This window comes from Carcharhinus amblyrhynchos, chromosome 10 (genome assembly GCF_965287045.1).
Source record: "Carcharhinus amblyrhynchos chromosome 10, sCarAmb.v2.hapA, whole genome shotgun sequence".
NCBI classification, from domain to species: Eukaryota; Metazoa; Chordata; class Chondrichthyes; order Carcharhiniformes; family Carcharhinidae; genus Carcharhinus; species Carcharhinus amblyrhynchos.
Genome location: NC_137333.1, coordinates 90,075,192 through 90,094,521, shown reverse-complemented (window position 1 = coordinate 90,094,521; position 19,330 = coordinate 90,075,192). Strand labels below are relative to the sequence as shown.

Below are 19,330 nucleotides of genomic sequence, written 5' to 3'. Positions count from 1 at the left end.
CGGTGAGGCACAATAGAAAGACAGAGATAAGGAGAGATTGGCAAAGATGACATGGAAACAAGACAATGGGAGTTTTAATGGTGGTTTTAAGGACTAAAGAAGTGCTAATAGTAGCATAAAAATAACAGTGTATGTTAATACAAGAACAAAGGTCAGTGCTCAGTGTGGGGTTTTCAATCGTATTAGTAAGTATAGTTGTTTAGCTTATTAGTTACATACTAAATAATATTTTGTCACTGTGGATTTCAGTTTGCTCTAGAAGTCTTAAAATGAATCATGTGATTCTTTCAGTCAACTACTTTTTAAAAGTTATCACGGTCCGCAGGTATCATAACATCACATTGCAAATAAAAGGACATATCTGCTGTTATTTTTTTCCTCAGTGGAACATTATCTTCTCTGAGCTTCTTGATTTATTTATGTTAAAGGAGAACTGTAGTAAGAAAATAGGAACACAGGAATATACTGGGCCAATCCCAAGTGCTAAATAAAAAAATCACCACTATTATACTTAAAAACTTTTCTGTTAAATACGTTTTTTTTAAATTTGTTGGCAATTGGAAAAAAATCTATTCATAATTCATTTAACAAAATTCAGCAATAATGGTCTTAGCTAAAATTTCGCTTAAAAATAAGGTGAGCTTCTTTAGCTGTGGAGGGAAAGGCCCCAATGTTCTTGTAGATGCAGACAAGATATGTTGACATGTTCAGACATTAAAATTTTGAAGAAATATTTAAACTTTCTTGCCCAAAATAATGACTTATACAAATTAGGAACCCCCTCGTGCCTTCTCCACTATTCAATTAAATTGTGGCTGATTTGAATGTAACTTCAACTCCACATTCCCATCTGCCCTGATGAGCTTTCAGCCTCTTGCTTATCAAGAATCTATCTGCCTCTGCCTTAAGAATATTGACAGGCTCTGCTTCCACTGCTTTGTGAGGAAGAGAATTCCAGACACAATCAACCTTCCAAAAAGAAATTCTCCTCTTCTCTGTCCTAAACGGAGAAGCTGCCTCTTGCTCTTCTAAACTTTAACGGATACAAGTCGAGGCTGATAAACCTTTTCTCATAAGACAACCCACTCTTCTCTGAACTGCTTCCAGTGCATTTACACTCTCTTTTAAATGAGACCAACACTGTACAGAGTACTCTAGATATGGTCTCACCAGTGCCCTGTATAACTAAAGCATAACCTCTCTACATTTGTATTCAATTTTCTTCTCAATTATAACATTCAATTAGCTTTCCTAATTACTTGCTGTAGCTGCTTTTGTGATTCATGCATAGGATCCTTCTGCATCTCAGAACTCTGCAATCTCTCACCATTTGGATAATATGCTTCTTTCCTTTTCCTGTCAAAATGTACAATTTCCCACTTCCCCACCTTAGACTCTATTCGCAGCAAAGTAAGTGGTAAGACTTCACCTATCCATATCCTTTTGTAGTCTCCTTGTGTTCTCTTCACATCTTACTAGCCGATCAATCTTTGTGTCAGCAGAAAATTTAGCTACCATACTTTTGATCCCTTCATCCAAGTCATTTACATAAATTGTAAAAGGTTCAGACTCCAGTACTGATCCCTGTGGCACACTACTTGTTACAACTGGCCAACCAGTAAAAGGGCATTTTATGCCTACCATCTATTAGTTCATGTTTTCTAATGTTTCTGTTTCATTATTGAAAAATCTCCAAATACTTAAATCATTTCACTGCTCTCCCTAAAAGCAACACTACAACAATGCAATCATAATAAATGAGTTGCCTAGTTAATAAGTTAGATGTTGCTATATGAATATAGGTAACTTACTTGCCTCAACAGTGAAAAGCATATAGATGATAAAAGCCATAACTACTTGAAATCCAGTTGTGATGAAGGCTTTCATCTGAAATGTTTACCATTAATCCTTCTTTCAAATGTTGACTAACAGATCAACTTTCTGTCCTAACTATTTCAATGAAATATAACAATCATAGTATTTAATCTGCAAATAAAACTGTTTACCTCAGCAGCTTGCCAAAGGATATCGACATTCTTATTTTTTCTTGCATGGACATTTTGGCCAAGAAATCTCAACAGTTCAGGTAGACATGTCTGACTCCGGGATCGAGGTAAACCTAAAGAAATCATACATTTTGAAGAAACAAACTGAGTAAAAGCAGGGAAGTACTGACCATTTTACTTGGGGAATTTGACTTACACTGCAGATAGTTCTGGCTGTACATTTACATTCACTAAACTAGTTGTTAAAACAATCTAATTTCAATCAATAATTGCTCACCATAGTTTTGCTGATATAGCTTTACATGTTGGGTTCACAATCCGAGAAAGGAATAATGTAGAGAAGAGCAGTATGGTTCATATTTACATATACTTACAATCATCAGGCAAAACCTCTTTGAACTGTTCGTAATAAGAATTCAGACGGCCCAAACTCTCTGTATTAATTACTTCTTGTAAAGATGTGTCGCCAAACCTAACCCGGATAAAACATAAATGCAATTTAAAACAAAAATCAGCATGATCAAACTGAATATTGCAAAAAAAACAAAGATCTCACTGTTCATAATACAGACCACCTTATAACTGCAAACAAGAGGGCAGCTTCACTCTAAACCACATCTAATACCCTTCTCAGCTAATTCTGGGGAAAAATAAGAATGCGGTTCAGGGAAGGATCTATAAGTTTTTTTTTCTTTCCAGAAGTAAACTTGGAACTGCTTCACAGTATTACAGCTGGAATTGGAAAAGATTGAACCCACATCTTCTACCCAAGCATGTTTGAAAGTTTTCATCAAAATTGTGCTTAAAATTGCTACTTTTTTCTTGGACCAACATTCTTTGATAGAATTGGAAAGACGCTCAATAATTATTAATCACAATAGTTATACAGTGTGTGAATCACAGCAACTAGTTTCTCATATATACAAAATAATGAATGATGGGCCTAGAGCAATGTTGTATTCACAATGTTGCTGACTTTGCATTTGTCCATTACAGACAAGTCTGGAATTGTACGTGCTGTAGGCACAATTGATATAGGTCATTGCAGCACTCCTCAGTGAGACACCTCTCCCTTACATGTCCATTCTCCTTTACTTAATCAATTTTAATGTACAGCGAAGCCACGTTCATTTGTCAGTGAAACAGAGTTCAAGCAACATTAAACGAATTTATCCCAATCCCAATCTAATTTTGCTGAATTAAGGTGCAATGCAACAAAATGAATAAATTACACAAAGATTAAATCAAGATAAAATCACAATGTAATTTTTTATTCATTCATGTGACATGGGCGTCGCTGGGTGGCCAGCATTTATTGCCTATTCCTAGTTGACCCTGGAGGGCAGTTGAGTCAACCACATTGCTGTGGCTCGGGAATCACATGCAGGCCAGACCAGGTAAAAACAGTAAATATCCTTCCCTAAAGGACATTAGTGAACCTGATGGGTTTTTCCAACAATTGTTGACGGTTTCATGGTCACCTGTAGATTCTTAATTTCAGATAATTTTTATTGAATTCAAATGTCACCATCCATCATGTGGGATTTAAACCCAGGTCCCAGAACATTAGCTGAGTTTCTGCATTAATAGTCTAGTGATAATATCACTAGGCCATTGCCTCTCCCAGAAAGTATTTTATATGTTGTTAATGGTCTGAGACTTAAAGAACTTTTTTAAAACCTTTGCTTGGGAACTTTGATTTTAAACTGAAACAAACTCCCATAAAACCACAGAAAAGTTACAGCACAAGAGGCAGCCATTTGGCCTATCTTGTTCATGTTAGCCTAAGGACTAGTTTTAAAATGCATTTATTAGTTCCCTTATTAGTGACTTAAGTGCTCTAATTACATCTTCCTGCACCTGGTGCATGACCATGTAGCTTACAGCACTTAAAAGTGCAGATCCAAGTATGTTTTTAAAACAGTTTAGGGTCTGTACCTCTACCATCAACTCGGGCAGTGAATTCCAGTCACCCACTGAAACAGTCTTCCTCATGTCCCCTTTTCACCTTCTGCTACTTGAATCTATTTCCCCCAGTCCTAGAATTCTCCGACAAAACAATCTTATACTGCCCACTCTATTTCTTCCCCTCATAATTTTATACACTTCAATCAAGTCACCCTTCAGACTTTTGTTCCAAGGAAAATAACTCCAACCTATCCAATCTCTCCTCACAGTTACACTTCCCTCGCCCTGGCAACATTCTTGTAATTATTCTCCTCCTTCCTGTAATGTGATGGCCAGAACTGCACACAATACTCCAGTTGTGGTCTCACCAGTGTTTTATACAATATCCCAGGCACTTCCATTTTGCAGGATTAATTCATTCAGATGAAGTATAGATTTGACAGAATAAAGGATTCCTGATATTCAACGATATATAGATCTGATGTTTAAAAAAAACCTCAAAATGAAATGGAAAATACCGAAGATGCCCAGGAGGCCTATGAACATCTGGAAAGTTTAAAGATTGATGAATTCTTTGACCCTTGAAGTCAGCTGATAAAAGGATGCACATGCAAAGTTTCAAAGTACTGATAGCCTGCTAAATATATCTAGCATTTTCTGGTTTGAGTTGAGTTCCAAGACTTGCGGAGTATTTTAAAATAATTCATGGTATGTGGGAGTCACTGGTAGACCAGCACTTTTTCCCCATCCCTAAGTGTCCTTCAGAAGGTGATAGCAAACTGTCTTCTTGAACCAATGACAGGAAAGGCAATATATTTCCAATATATTTGAACAGTATGAGGCTTGGAGGGGAACTTCCAGGTGATGGCGTTCCCATACATATTACCTCTAATCTTGAGGATCTGTGATTACTGTGTAAAGTTGTTTGGCTTGTTTGATGGTATTACTTACTTTTCAGCCAGTGTTTGCTGCTCATTGATCCCCACATTAAATAACACTGGCTGCACTCGAAGTAACATTCCACTCTGTATTTCTCTAGGTAAGGCATCAAACATTGCACCTGGCAGTGGAATTCGTACATTAAACCCATCTCTGTGAAGAGGAATGTAGGATAGTGGTTTTTCAAAGAAAACAAACCATTGTAAACTTATGGACATAGCATAGAAATAATAACAGGCAATAGATCACTCCATATATTTCAATATCCACATTAGTGTTACAATTATTGGGTACTCACAAGAATACAATGCAAAGGAAATCAATAATTTACTTTCCCTTGCATTGTAGAACATAGACCATAGAAAAACTACAGCACAAACAGGCCCTTTGGCCCACAAGTTGCGCCGAACATATCCCTACTGAACATCCCCGCCGAACATTCACCACTGTAATCTTGCAAATGCCCTGATGAATGCAAGACAAAAAGCTTAGACAAATATTGTCACTTTTTTCAGAATACTTAGTCCTGTACTACCAAATGACGATCAGTGTTAAAATAGTGGATGGAGTAATGTGACATAACATTAACAGTTTATATACATTTATATACATGCAAAAATTGTTTGGAAACAATATTACATATTGGTGAATACTTCAGGAGAAATGCTGCCTCCACAAAGTCTGAATCCTAGCCAACAATTTTACTCCCCTCACCCTGGCCACCGTCTTAAGATGATCTAGACTATTTATGACCATGGTATTTCTTTTGGCTTTGAACTAAACTTTTAAGATCATCTTTCCTCTGTCATTATTTCTATCTCTGCAATACGACCATCACAGCCTTTCTGAAATCTTCGTGTACACTTATGACATCTCCAGGTCCAGCCACTCCACAAAGTGCTCCCGGTTGACCTCCTCTCTTCCACCCTCCAGAAATTTGAACTCAACCAAAACTCTTGTTGTCATATCCCAACTTGCAAACTCTTGTTCACTGACTTTGAATGGTTCACCAAAACCCAGATTTGTAAAATCTTATCCAACACGCTTCCCCTTTACACAACCACTTACAATCCTCCAAGAACTCTCCACCACTCCAATTCTGGCCTCTTGTGCATCCTCAATTTCCTCTGTCCCACTACTGGTGGGGATGTCTTCAGCTGTCAAGGCCTTAACTCTGGAATTCTTTAGCTGACATATTGTTTGAATCGCATTTTAATTTTTGTGCATTTTTGTATTGGTTTCACTGAGGATAAGTTGGCTGTACTGACCAATTTCATGTTAGAATCTTCTTTTCACCTCATTATCACCATCTTGCATTACTTTCAACGTACACTGATGCCAGCTCACAACAGTTCTACACCATCTAGCACCCTGAACACCTGGACTTTACAACCAAGATTGCAGGTGAGGATCCAGATGAATGTAGTAAAAGGTAGCAATATAAAGTGCTGAGATGAAACACAAGAGTCTGGGTTGCTGTTTAAAACTGCTCTGTATCAAGCAGCAACAGACAAGGGAAATTATCTGCACTGAGCCAGAACTGTATTCATCTGAGCAACTGATTAAATAACTGGATTCTACTGAGAAAGTTTAATTTCCAATGAATGGGATTTTCCACACAACATGCCAGGAAACCCATGGCATGGGGGCATTGCACCATCAGAACAGACCAGAGGATCCTGCTGGCATGAATTCCAGCCAATAATTCTGGGGCAGAACATGAACTACTTTAATTCTTCAAGGATATATTAACTGTAATGGCTGGCATGAATGCTAGTTTTCTTGCCAATTAATTGTTAGTTTTCTTGACATAAAATTGATCAGTACAGTCAACTTACACTAAGTACAAACAATAAAAAAAACACAAAAATTGAAAATGCATTTCAAGCAGTATGTCAGCATAATCACTACATGCAGGTTCCCTCAAGACTGCATTCCCAGGTGGGGATTATACGTGAAATATATGTGGTTTGATGATCCTTTAAACAGTTAAGCTCTGTTTTTTTGTGTGCATCTTACTTACAACGGGATTCTTCAAGAACATAGGTGAAAACTAAAAACATATCTCTATCACTGGTAAACATGTCTATGCACAAATATTTCTAACAGGAACCCAGTGCTACTTACCGATTTCCAGTAATGACTGGCAGCATGTCAACTGATGAAGTAGATGTTGCCTGAATTACTTTAAAAGTCACATTTCTTAAATCCATAATTCCTGTACTCATATCTTCAAGCATAGCAAGTTCCTCCCCTATAAAGTACATATTTATTAGTTGTGGGATCCAAATTATTTTCATTAACCTTTTACTCACCAAGAAAAGGATATCCGTAGGGGCAAAGGAACATTTTTAATACTGTCATTAAACAAAACATAGGTTTAAACAAAAGTAGCCAGATGCAATTTTAAAGCTCCATTTACTGTCTGTTCACCTTGCAAGTATGCCTTCTAAGGCAAAGTAAACTTGCAAATTGTTTGTACGTAGGGAAAGATAAATGCTATGAAAAAACTAGTGCCCAGTTTGTAGGCAATGGGGTAGTGCACAAACTTTTTGCTAAGGTGGCAAACAGTGAGACAAAATTGACAGTACACTTGGAGGACAGAAACAGTGCCAGAGAGTGATAACATTTGGTATGAGTAGATACATATCTCACATCAGGCAGCCTCAACACATGTTAACGAGGAGACAGTGTTGAAGTCTCTGGAAACAGATTCCTTCCACTAATCTTAGTCATGGACATTAGTTCTCTCGACAAGAGTGAGTAGTAGTACCTGGAACAGTTGGTGCTGAAGTGCAGCCTGAACAAAGAGATAAACCTGGAAATGTCCAATTTCTTTCCTTAAATGTGGATTCTTTTGTTTTAAAATTGCTCAGAGGCTCCTACAATCTGTTGTATGGAGATACTGCACCACAATTTGCAGAGTAATTGCAGAAACCAATGCTGGAACCTATCTAACTGACTACTACCGAAAAGCATGTCCATCGTTCATGACTTGACTGCTTGTATTTCGTGGGTGTGTAATCTTGGGACTTTACTGCAAACAATAATTATTACAGGTGCTATTAAGATCAAGAAAAAGATGTAAGGACAATGCCAGAGACTGGGTTATACAAGTTGTGGAAAGATGGTGAGTGACTTGTTTTATGCAACAGTGTTAAAATATTTTGTTGGGAACAAGTGTAGACCTGCAGCCACTAATTCTTGCAATTTGGTATTTTTGCATTGCTGTTGATTTTAATTGTATATTAAGTTTTTAAAGTTACTGAGTAGACCTTGATTTAAAACCAAATGTGATTGTACTTTGATTAATTCAAATAATTAATCAATAGTAATCAGTAGTGATATTAACTATACATGCGTTTTCCCAAGACCTTGTTTTGCATAATGGTCATTCACAGCTGGTATTTGGTCTATATCTTTTTTCTCCTTTTTCAAGCTAGAATGCAAAATAAAAGTTGTCTTTTGTTTAGCAGAAATGCATTTGACTCTTGAACTATAAATCAAGACAATGGATAGACTTACACATGGGGTAGTCAACGATATTGTGGAATTAGGAGATGGATAGACATACAACCAGATTGATGGAAGATGGGAGATGCCATCAGAAGTTGCGTAAACAACTCGAATATGGCAAAGTCTACAAAGTCTTGCTGTGGCTGAGAGAATTGGTAAGGACTCATGTTTGCCAGATTCCTGTTTAAGCCTCCGAAGGCTACAATGGTGCCAGAAATTTGGCTTAAAGGGACACTTCCAAGATTCACTGATGTAGCTGGAATGCAAGAGTCAACCACTCAAGAGTATTGGAAAAAGGGTCATGAACCAAGTGATTGCCCGAAGAGCCCACCTATGTAAAGTTATTCAGAGACGTAGTGATTTATGAATCAAGGGGAAATTTGACCATTTTGGTAATGAACAGGCCAATTTGGTGTTGGCGATAGTAATACAGCATGCTTGTAATATAACATGTTTAAAATGTATGTAATGTTGTCTTTGTTCCATTCTTAGAGATTTATTTTCCTTTCTTTTTGGTAAACGATCTTATTTTATTTTTTAAAGAATCATTATATGATTACTTAATAGTTGTCAAATAACGATTGTTGTTTTCGTACCTCAGTTAGTATGGACTTGCTCATGCCTGTTCATCCAAAGTATTGCTCAAACCTAGGTGAGACTCACAAGGGACTTTTATCCCCAAACACAAGTCCTCATGGCTACTAAAATAAGGTAAGCAACTTTCAGCTAGTATTTGGTTTATGATCCTACATGTAAGTTACAGAAATAAATAAAACCAGAGGTTACAAGGCCTTTCAAGATATTTATATAACTTCTTGCTTTATTAAATATATAAAAAGAAAGAGAGAAGTCAAAGTGAATAATGAATCTGGGGAAATAGTTATGGGGAAAAATAAAATGGCAGAGGAGTTCAACAGATATTTTGCATCAGTCTTCACGGTAGAAGATACTTTGAATATCTCATTAATACTAAAGAATACAGGAAGGAATTTAAGCATTACCATCATCGCTAGAGAAGAAGTATTAGACAAACGAATAGGGGTAAAGACACATAAACCCGCTGCCCCTGATGGCTTGCATCCTAGGATTCTAAAATAAGTAGCTACAGCAACATTGGATGCATTGTTTGTAATTTTCCAAAAATCCTTGGATTCTGGAGAAGTACCAGATGATTGGAAAACTGCCAATGTGAAACCCTTATTCAAAACAGGAGGGGGACACAAAGTCGGTAACAATAGGCCGATTTGTCTAACATCTATTGTTGGAAATATGTCAGAAATAATTGTTATGTAAAAGCATTTAGAAAATAATCTACTCAACCAGAGTTAGCATGGCTTCATGAAGAGAAATTGTGTCTGATCAGTTTTAGTTTTTTGAGGAAGTTTCAACCAGAGTTAATAGAGGGGAACATGTACGTGTTGTACTTGAACTTCCAGAAGGCAATCAACCAGATACTTCACAAAACGTCAAGTCATAAGAGCCCCTGGTGTTGGAGATAATGTACTGGCATGGATAGAGAATTGGCTAATGAGCAGGAAACAGCGAGTGGGGATATGGGGTTATTTTTCAGATTGGTGACCTATAACCAGTTGGGTTCCACACGGATCAGAGCACGGACCACAGCTGTTTAGAATGCATATTAATGACTTGGAGGAAGGAAGCAAATGTACTGTAACCAAACTTGCAGACACAAAAATAGGCGGAAAGGCAAGTTGCCAGAGGGATACAACATGTTTACAAAGAGATTAAGTGACAGAGTTGTTTAATGGGTATAATGTGGGAAAATGTGATTTTGTTCATTTTGGAAGGAAGAACAAAAGAACAGAGTATTATTCAAAAAGAGAAAAACTGCAGAAAGCCATAACATGAAAGGGACTTGGAGGTATTTGTGCATGAACAGCAAGCATACAGTTGTAGAAGGTAATTAGGAAGGCTAATGGAATGTTGGCCCATATTTCAAGGGTGTTGAAGAGTTGAGAAGTCTTGCTGCAACTGCACAAAGTATTGGACTATTGAGAGTAGTATTGGTCTCCTTATTTAAGGAAAGATATTATTTAATTCAAGGAAATTCAGAGAAGGTGGATTAGGATGATTCCCCAGTGTGGAGGCATTGTCTTATGAGGAAAGGTTAAACAGGTTGGGACTCTACTCATTGGAATTTAGAGGCTGAGATGAAGATATTTTGGCCCTGGAGGGAGTGCAGAGGAGGTTTACTAGGCTGATACCGGAGTTGAGGGGATTGAGCTATGAGGAGACGCTGAATAAACTAGGCTTGTACTCGTTAGAGTTTAGAAGAATGAGGGGAGATCTCATTGAGACGTATAAGATGATGAATGGGATGGATAGGATAGAGGTGGAGAGACTCTTCCCGCTCAAAAAAGACAGTAGGACTAGGGGGCACAGCCTCAAGATAAAGGGGAGGCGGTTTAGAACGGAGTTGAGGAGGAACTTCTTCACTCAAAGGGTGGTGAATCTCTGGAATTCTCTGCCCGTTGAAGTGGTGGAGGCTGCCTCGCTAAATATTTTTAAGAAGCGGGTTGATGGGTTCTTGATAAGAGAGGGGATTAAGGGTTATGGGGAGAGGGCGGGAAAGTGGAACTGAGCCACAACAGATCAGCCATGATCTTATTGAATGGCGGGGCAGGCTCGAAGGGCTAGATGGCCTACTCCTGCTCCTATTTCTTATGTTCTTATAAGAGGAACTTTTTCTTTCAGAGGGTTGTCTCTCTTTGGAACTCGATGCCACACAGAGCCATTGTGTACATTTAAGACTGAGATAGATAGATTCTTGATCAGTAAGGGAATCAAGGACCTCGGGGAAAGGTCAGGAAAGTGGATGTGAGGAATGTTGGATCAGCCATGATTCTATTGAATGGCAGAGCAGGCTCAAAGGGCTGAGCAGCGTACTCCTGTTCCTATTTCTTATGGTCTTACAACAAATATGAAAGGTAGTGGTATTATGACAAAAATCTAGTAATGTAGATGAACTTTGATATGTCTTACCATATGTGCTTAAAAGACCTTCAAATTGTGCCAACAAGCCAATTGTGTAAAGCTGGCGCAAAAATCCATCATCACGGAGGCAGTTCCTTAGTTTAATGATGAAGCCACAAATCAGGGCAGTCAGCTACATTGAAGATAAAAATATAAAACACACAATAGTCACTTAAAACATGACCCACATATGTTATCTTGCAGAATTTGGGGGCTTTTTTGCCTTTTGTACAACATTTTCTTTTTTCAAGACACTTAGGATTATTTTTTGAAATGCTCTTCAGCAAAGTTATCATTTGTACTGACTAAAATGTCCTATAAAAAGCACAAGGTTTTTTCAGCATTGGGACAAAAAAATCTCACCTATTAAATTGTACAAACTGTACAAGTCTTTTAATGAATGCTGGATGTCATTCATACAGAAGTCTAATAGTGAAATACTACAGAATATTACATTAAGTTCCCAAAGCCAGTGAGAAGACTTGTGTCATCGATCCATTGGGGGCCAAGAGTGTTTACAGAGAAAGCTGCAGAAATGCTCTCTTGATCATGTGATGTTACTGTGCCTTTAAGAAATGTATCATCATGTTTCTTGTAAGGGGTGTGTTTAAAATTCAGTTCTGTTTTATACTGTGCGGATTTGTCTGTGCAACAGGCAGCTCAAACGCTGAGAATGCAGGATAATGACTGAATTTAGCTAACGGTGTGTTTGTCTAAACAGAGTTAATGCATTTTTATTTACTTAGGTTTCCCTTGGGGTTTCAGAGTAGAGTTTTGATTAAGTTGATTGACAGGATCATGTGCTAATGGGAGGAGCTAATTTTGCAGGGAAAATACAATCGGTTTTCTGCCTGGTCCACAATAATGCATAATAATTACAAAATAATACGACAACAAAGAATAATAAAAATATCTATGCAAAAAACTGTTCCATAATTTCACTGGATTTAATATGAGCCTTTGAAAGGAGAAGAAGAAAATAGCTCCTCTGGTCACTGAATTTGCTGAAATGTATTTGGAATGATGATCGGTCATTTTTAAAAATTCATCTGTGGGACATGTGCATTGCTGTATTTATTTACCAGCATTTATCGTCCATCCTAGTTGCCCTTGGAGGGCAGTTGAGTGTCAACCACATTGCCGTGGCTCTGGAGTCACATGTAGACCAGACCAGGCAAGATGGCAGATTTCCTTCTCTAAAGGACATTAGTGAACCAGATGGGTTTTTCCAACAATCGACAACAGTTCCATGGTCATTAGTAGATTCTTATTTCTGGATTTTTTTTTATTGAATTCAAATTCACCATCTGCCGTGGCAGGATTCGAACCCTGGTCTCCAGAACCTTAGCTGAATTTCTGTATTAACAGTCTAGCAATAATACCACTAGGCCATCACCTTCCCCGCTGAGTGTATTTTGGAATGCCCTGAAAAATAGTAACTGCCATTTTCTCAGGACTTCTTGAAGCACTTCACAGCCAAGACTAAAGTGTAGCTGCTATTTCTAGGGAAACGCAATAGCTCAATTTGTATTGAGTAAGGTCACATGGATAGTATTAAGGTAGATGATTAGATGATTCTGCTGGCTGAGGGATAATTGCTTGCCAGGACACCAGAAAAAAAACCCTCTATTTTTTTAATAGCACCGTGGAATATTTTGTATCCACTCAAGATGCTGAATGAGACTTTGTTTTAACATCTCACTTGAAAGATAGCACCTTTGATAGTTCAGTACACCCTCAAAACTATATTTACAGCTCCAGAGACAATTCCTTTATCAGGATATATTGTCATGCAACATAAGGAGATGTCTCTTGCGCTGTTGAAAATTTGCAGCATCAGAAAGAGAAATCAACTTGAAGTTTTGCTTGAAAATTAATCACTTTTGAGACACACTGGAGCTTTTTTTTTTAAAACTGTCAGGGTACCATTAGGCAGATGCAATGGTTGCATTTTGAGCTCCATGTGGAAACAGTTTGATGAGGTGATGAGCTGAGGCTGTGATTCTGGGCCATTCCTGAACAGTTCCCAACATCTGACAATACAACAGCATTTGAGGAAGACTGAGCTTAGCTAGGCAATTGCAAACTAATAGCAATTTCAGAAAGGAAGAAAAGATACATTGGCCACAAAAGATAACAAGAGCTGCAACTGCATTCAAACTTACAGTCTGACAAAATACCACATCTCTGCGGTATTGGATAGTCAAGTCCATTGCTATAGTTGGAGCATTATCTTGCATTAGTAGAAAGACCATGGCTTTCTTTGCCTTGTCACTCATCATGGCAACACAGTCAGTGAGTGTGGTCAGCAGAGGATAAAGTGCTTCACTCCACTCACCTGTCAACAGCAAAAGGATAATTACTTTCAATACTAGGGCCTGAGGAAGTACAGAACCATCACATAGGAACAGGATCAGTGCCCAACACATTGACTCCCCACGATTAGTATACAGAACTGTGCAAAACCAAACCTAAAAAGTAACAAATCACCCATATCTAATCTCAGAACACCAGGTTAAAGTCCAACAGTTTTATTTGGAATCACGAACTTTGAGTGCTGCTCCTTCCTCAGGTGAGTCCTTCCTCCTCACTCCCTAAGAAGCAGCACTCTGAAAGCTCGTGATTCCAAATAAACCTGGTGGACTTTAACCTGGTGTTGTGAGATTGCCCACCCCAGTCCAACACTGACATCGCCACATCATTTACAATTCCTGCATCACCAACTCTTTCGCCATTTAATCACTCATGAAATCCACCCTCCCTTATATCACTTGCTCAAAACTTCACCCAGTTCTGATGAAAGGTCAACCTGAAGCATCAACTCTTTCCCCTTCCACAAATGCTGGCCTGACCTGCTGAGTATCTCCAGCACTCAGTTTTAACCCATATCTAAGGCAAAGTTAACAAAGTTCAAATTAACTGTACAATTTTTATTGTATGCAAGTCATCACAAATCAGATGTGGTTTTCAGTTTTGCCTGTGTTGTGTAAAATGTGTTCTCGTAGAATACTAAACGGTGGCACAAGTCCTGCGAGATCCTGAATTTTTCACTCAAATTATTTCCAATATTTTACTGTGGTTAGTCGATTTATTGCAAACTACGGTCAGCATTTAACATTATCATGCATTTTCATTCTTTATGTTAAATTATAGAATATTTCATTTCAGATATAAAACCCAGAGTACTGCTGGCGTTTCAGTTAAAATGAAAATCTACATTACTACAGCTCAGGCTAAAAGGCAAATTAAAAGGTACTTTGTAAGTTAGCTAGCCACATTCTCAGATTGCTTTCTCCTTAGCCTTGCATTGTAGTTGTGCTTTTTCCATTTAAGCTGTGTCCCTCTTGAACAGACAACAATGTGAACAAGTTAGGAAACAATTTTCAGTAAACAATATTTAAGTTATGACAACATAAACATCATAAAAGAATGAATGTCAAAGTTAATTTAAACAAAAATGAAAAAATTATTAGAAGAATAGCATGAGTTTTAAGTATCAGGGGTCCACATCACATTTTCTAAAGGATATGTATGCTCAAACAATAACACTTCCAGATAGCTTAAAAATGAATACTATATTTCCTGTTAAGTACCAGCTCTGATACAATTCAACCAATATTTTGTGCTACAGTGATATAAAATAATTGCTAAAAGTTAGCTGCTACAATTCAGTTTCAAACGAAGGCACCAACATATCACTGGTTTAATGCCTGTCTCTACTCTTTAGAAAAGGCCACATATTTCATTTGATTCTTGTTCTAAAGATCAGTCATTCCCACAAAAAAAGACTGAAGGTAACCTCTTAGATGCACTCTGTAGTTCAGGATACCAATCCAGAAAGTCTGAATTTTAGCCATGTCATGCTCAGTTATAAGATCCTTAGAAATGTATTTCAACTACACTACAGGAGAAGGAAGGAAATGCTGAACTGCTTAAATGAACCTTCTGACAGTCAGTTAGATATACAGCAATAGGTACAAGCCCGTCAGATCCTTTGTGCATGCTCGAGGTCTCACCGCACGCTGCCCTCGAAGCGGCTGTGGGGCTGATGAGACGGTCGCCCACCTCCTTGTGAAATGTGCCTTTGCAAAGAAGGTCTGGAGTGAGATGCAGTGGTATTTGTCAAGGTTTGTCCCGAGCAGCTCGGTGACGCAGGACTCTGTGCTCTACGGGCTATTTCCAGGGACGCACACTGAGACAAATAGCAACTGTTGCTGGAAGGTCATCAACTCGATGAAGGACGCACTTTGGTCTGCCCGAAACTTGCTGATCTTCCAGCTGAAAGAACTGTCCTCGACCGAATGTTGCAGACTGGCACATTCCAAGGTCCAGGACTACGTGCTGGGGGACGCGCTGAAGCTTGGGGCAGCCACCGCAAAGGCACAATGGGGAAAGACCACACCATAAGGCCTTTTAACAGAGGCAGACCGAGGTCCGGGAACTGCAGAATACGCTCATTCGGCTCATTATGTCTGTACCAACTACATCCCACCCAGGGTCCTATTCCTGTAACCTGATATATTTACCCTGCTAAACCTCCTGGCACTAAGGTCAATTTAGTATGGCCAATCAACCTAACCCACACATCTTTGGACTGTGGGAGGAAACCCACACAGGCAAGGGGAGAACATGCAAACTTCACACAGAGCGACCCAAGGCAGGAATCGAACCCGGGTCCCTGGTACTGTGACGCAGCAGTGCTAAATCGCTGTGCCACCCAGTCTCAAATAATCTGTTTTTTCTCAATTTTCATGATTGCACACTTACAGGAAGAATTGCAAAGAGTGCGTTGCAAAATGAGAAACATGCATATTTTGAAATGAAGATCTTTTCAGTGCTTAATGTTTTGTAAAAGATTACCATTTCTTCTAACTCAATCATGTTAAACAGTGATATTGTGCATATGCCCATCTTCTTGATCACAATCTGCTTCAAAGTTGCAATTTTCATCATTTTCCAACTTTTTTTTCTGAATGAGAAACTTGTTCCAGTAATGTAGGTGATACAACATGGCAGCATTTCTTGTCCAGCATAGTTGCCTTGAGACTATTAAGAATTAGCCACAGCGTGAGAGACTAGGCCAGTGTGGGAGATAAAGGTGACAAGTTGTCCTCATTGCAGGATAGTGGAGCTGCTTTTTTTAAACAAGTGGAATATGGTCAGTACAGACATAATGGGCTGAATGGCCCCTTCTGTACTATAGGAATTCTATGAATATCTATGACTTGAGGACTGCAGTGTCTTGCATATCCTGTTCTTTCCTTCCAATTCCCTAGGAATTGCACAACCTGCCATGGTAGAATTCAGTGCATGACTTCGAGAACGCTAGTTCACTGACAAAAATAATAGGCTACTGTATCTAGAATCAAAGAATAGTCATAGCACAAGAGATAGCCATTTAAGCCCCTGGGAACAGATGAATTAAAAGCAGAAGTAGGCAATTTAGTCCTTTGAGCCTGCTCCATTATTCAATCAGATCATGGTTCATGCCAAAATGGTGAATGTATTCAAGAAGCAGCTGGATATAGCGTTTAGGGCAAATGGGATCAAAGGTAATGGGGGAAAAAAAAAAATCAGGATTAGGTTATTGAGTTGGATGATCAGCCATGATCGTGATGAATGAAGGAGCGGGCTCAAAGGGCCAAATGATCTCCTCTTCTATGTCTCTATGGCTGATCTCTGGCTGGTCTTAACTCTGCTTCCTACCTGTTCCCCATATCTCTTTAACTCATTTAAAAAAAAATCAGATATATATCTATGTCCTTCTTGAAACCATTTAACAATTCAGACTCCACTTGCTGTAGGGCAGCAAGATCCACAAACTCACCACTCTGTTCATTTTCCAAAAATTCACCACTCTATAACAGCAAACAGCTAGTCCTGCCTCTTTCCTGCAGCTCTGTAAATTTTGTCTGCAGCTAATCATCCAGTTCTTTTCAAAAGCCAGGAATGAATATGCCTCCACCATATTCTCAGGCAGTCCATTCCCAATCCTAACCTCTCATGGTGTCAGTATTTTTTCCTCAGACCACCATTGCTTCTTTTGCCAACCATCTTAAATTGGTGTCCTCTGGATCGCAACCCTTCTACCAACTGGGTCAGTTTCCCCTAGTTACTCTGTCCAGACCCTCATGAGTTTGAGCCTCTCAATGACACTTCCTCTGGAGTAACTGAATTGTACATCCTCCCTCCTACAGTCTTTAATGCCTAAAAAAAAAGGCCGTTTTCATTTTGCCCGATTAGGCTTTTAAATTTGTAAAGTGAAAATAAATGCAATGACAAAATGTTCATACCAAGACAAAAACTCTGATTAAATATTAGTTATGATGCTCCAGAAATAACATACAAACCAATATACTTTAAATAGGTCAGTTTTCCAAACATCTTAGCTCAAGCATCTATGGGCAAAACAAGATGCATTCATTGCAACCCAGGTCAGGTATGAAAAAGCAGAAACTGGTGAACGGGCCTGGAAAACGCACATACCTTCAGTAGGCTCCTCTGCAGTGGAGTGGCAATCTGCACAGAAATGGAGGTGCACATGCATGATTAGGAAGCAGCACTTTTTCTACTGACAAGCAGATCTAGTTGCTTTTCTTTTTGTAGAATTTTATAGTGAGGTGCTTCGCACTCAGCTCTGACAAAGCAGCAAGCAAAACTGAGTCAAAGAGCAAGAGCATTTATTCAGCAATAATGACCACACCTGGGCATTTTCCAAACAAAATATATTTTGGATTGTAAATCTAATCAGTGAAACTAATCTCCAAAGTGGGCAAGATAGCATCAGGAGTCCTGCATTTCAGAGAACTGCTACAGCAGTACTCACAAATCTTTCAAACAAAGAATGGACGTTTTTGGGGAAAAGGTAATTTTCACAAACCAGAAAATCAAATATATTACACTTCCATTCAGTACAACCAAAACATTGAAATAGGGTGTTAATACGCAACTTGAAATACTTATTTTGATATCGTTGCACCTAAGCATTGTGCAACTATAATGTAGCAAGAAATTAATGGACTCATCATCTCCACCTTGTCTTATTTGACCACAATTCCATTTAATGTCCCCTCAGATTTGTAATTGCCAAAACAAAAATTCATCTATAGTATATACAAATTTTGATTTTCTAAAGGGTGCAGTTGAAGTCTAAATATCCACATTTAATTTATTTTCCCGAACAGAGAATTGATCATTGATCTGTTCCCAAGTCTCTGTCACTGACTAACTACAACAAGCTGTGAACAGATGCAGAAGTCGTACGTGATGGAAGGGCCTTCCAAAATCTTATCTTTCCCTGAGAAACCCTGGACACAAAATATAAACCTATATCCCATTACTCCAATACAGTCCCATAATGGAAAGGCAAGGGGTGCCTTGAAGTACCATTGATAAAAAGGCAAAGCCATACACTTTGAAATTTTCCAGCTGGAATTGGTGGCCTGCATTAGTTAGTTGTTGAAGCTAAAAAAAGCTTTACATAAAATAAGTCAGTTATTTACTTTTAGCACAAAAGTCATTAGAAATCTTATGCACAAAACTAAACCCATTAGAATTCCAAAGATAATTTCCATGGCAAAAATAGTCAAAGCTTATCATTTAACTTGGAAGTCTGAAAGAACGTCATAGATTTTACAGTGCACTGGAATACCAGCATACAGTAAAAATTAGCAGATTGTGGTTATCTCAGACCACCAGCAACTGACTGGCTGATAGATAGAGGTCAAAGGTCTTAGCAAGGCCTGCATAGGAGAAAAATTAGGAAAAGGGCCTCAAAGCAAATCAACATGCATAATTGAGGGTTATTCATGCCAATCACCAGCAATTATTGAATGTATGGAGAATTGTTTTAGCCAGCCATGAAAAATAATTTGGGGGCAGTACTGGGATACATTAGCTTAAATCTTTAAAAAAAGTCAATAAAGCCAATATTTAAATGAATAAGATCATGTTTTTCATTTAAAATA

The 19,330-nt window shown here is 38.4% G+C and overlaps 1 protein-coding gene across 11 annotated transcripts in view; it reads right to left on the bottom strand.

Moving 5' to 3' along the window:
- LOC145349167 (inositol polyphosphate-4-phosphatase type I A) overlaps window positions 1–19,330 on the bottom strand; it is a 171,202-nt gene that overhangs the window by 22,231 nt on the left and 129,641 nt on the right. For 8 of the 11 annotated variants that reach the window (XM_080197574.1, XM_080197575.1, XM_080197573.1 and 5 more), the window contains 7 exons: window positions 17,850–17,882; window positions 13,529–13,701; window positions 11,373–11,496; window positions 6,981–7,107; window positions 4,866–5,006; window positions 2,381–2,478; window positions 2,007–2,119 (listed from right to left, as the gene is read on the bottom strand). In XM_080197574.1, the coding sequence (XP_080053700.1) occupies window positions 2,007–2,119; window positions 2,381–2,478; window positions 4,866–5,006; window positions 6,981–7,107; window positions 11,373–11,496; window positions 13,529–13,701; window positions 17,850–17,882 (809 nt within the window). The remainder of the gene's footprint in view (window positions 1–2,006; window positions 2,120–2,380; window positions 2,479–4,865; window positions 5,007–6,980; window positions 7,108–11,372; window positions 11,497–13,528; window positions 13,702–17,849; window positions 17,883–19,330) is intronic. The other 3 variants (XM_080197581.1, XM_080197583.1, XM_080197584.1) reach the window with 1 other exon arrangement.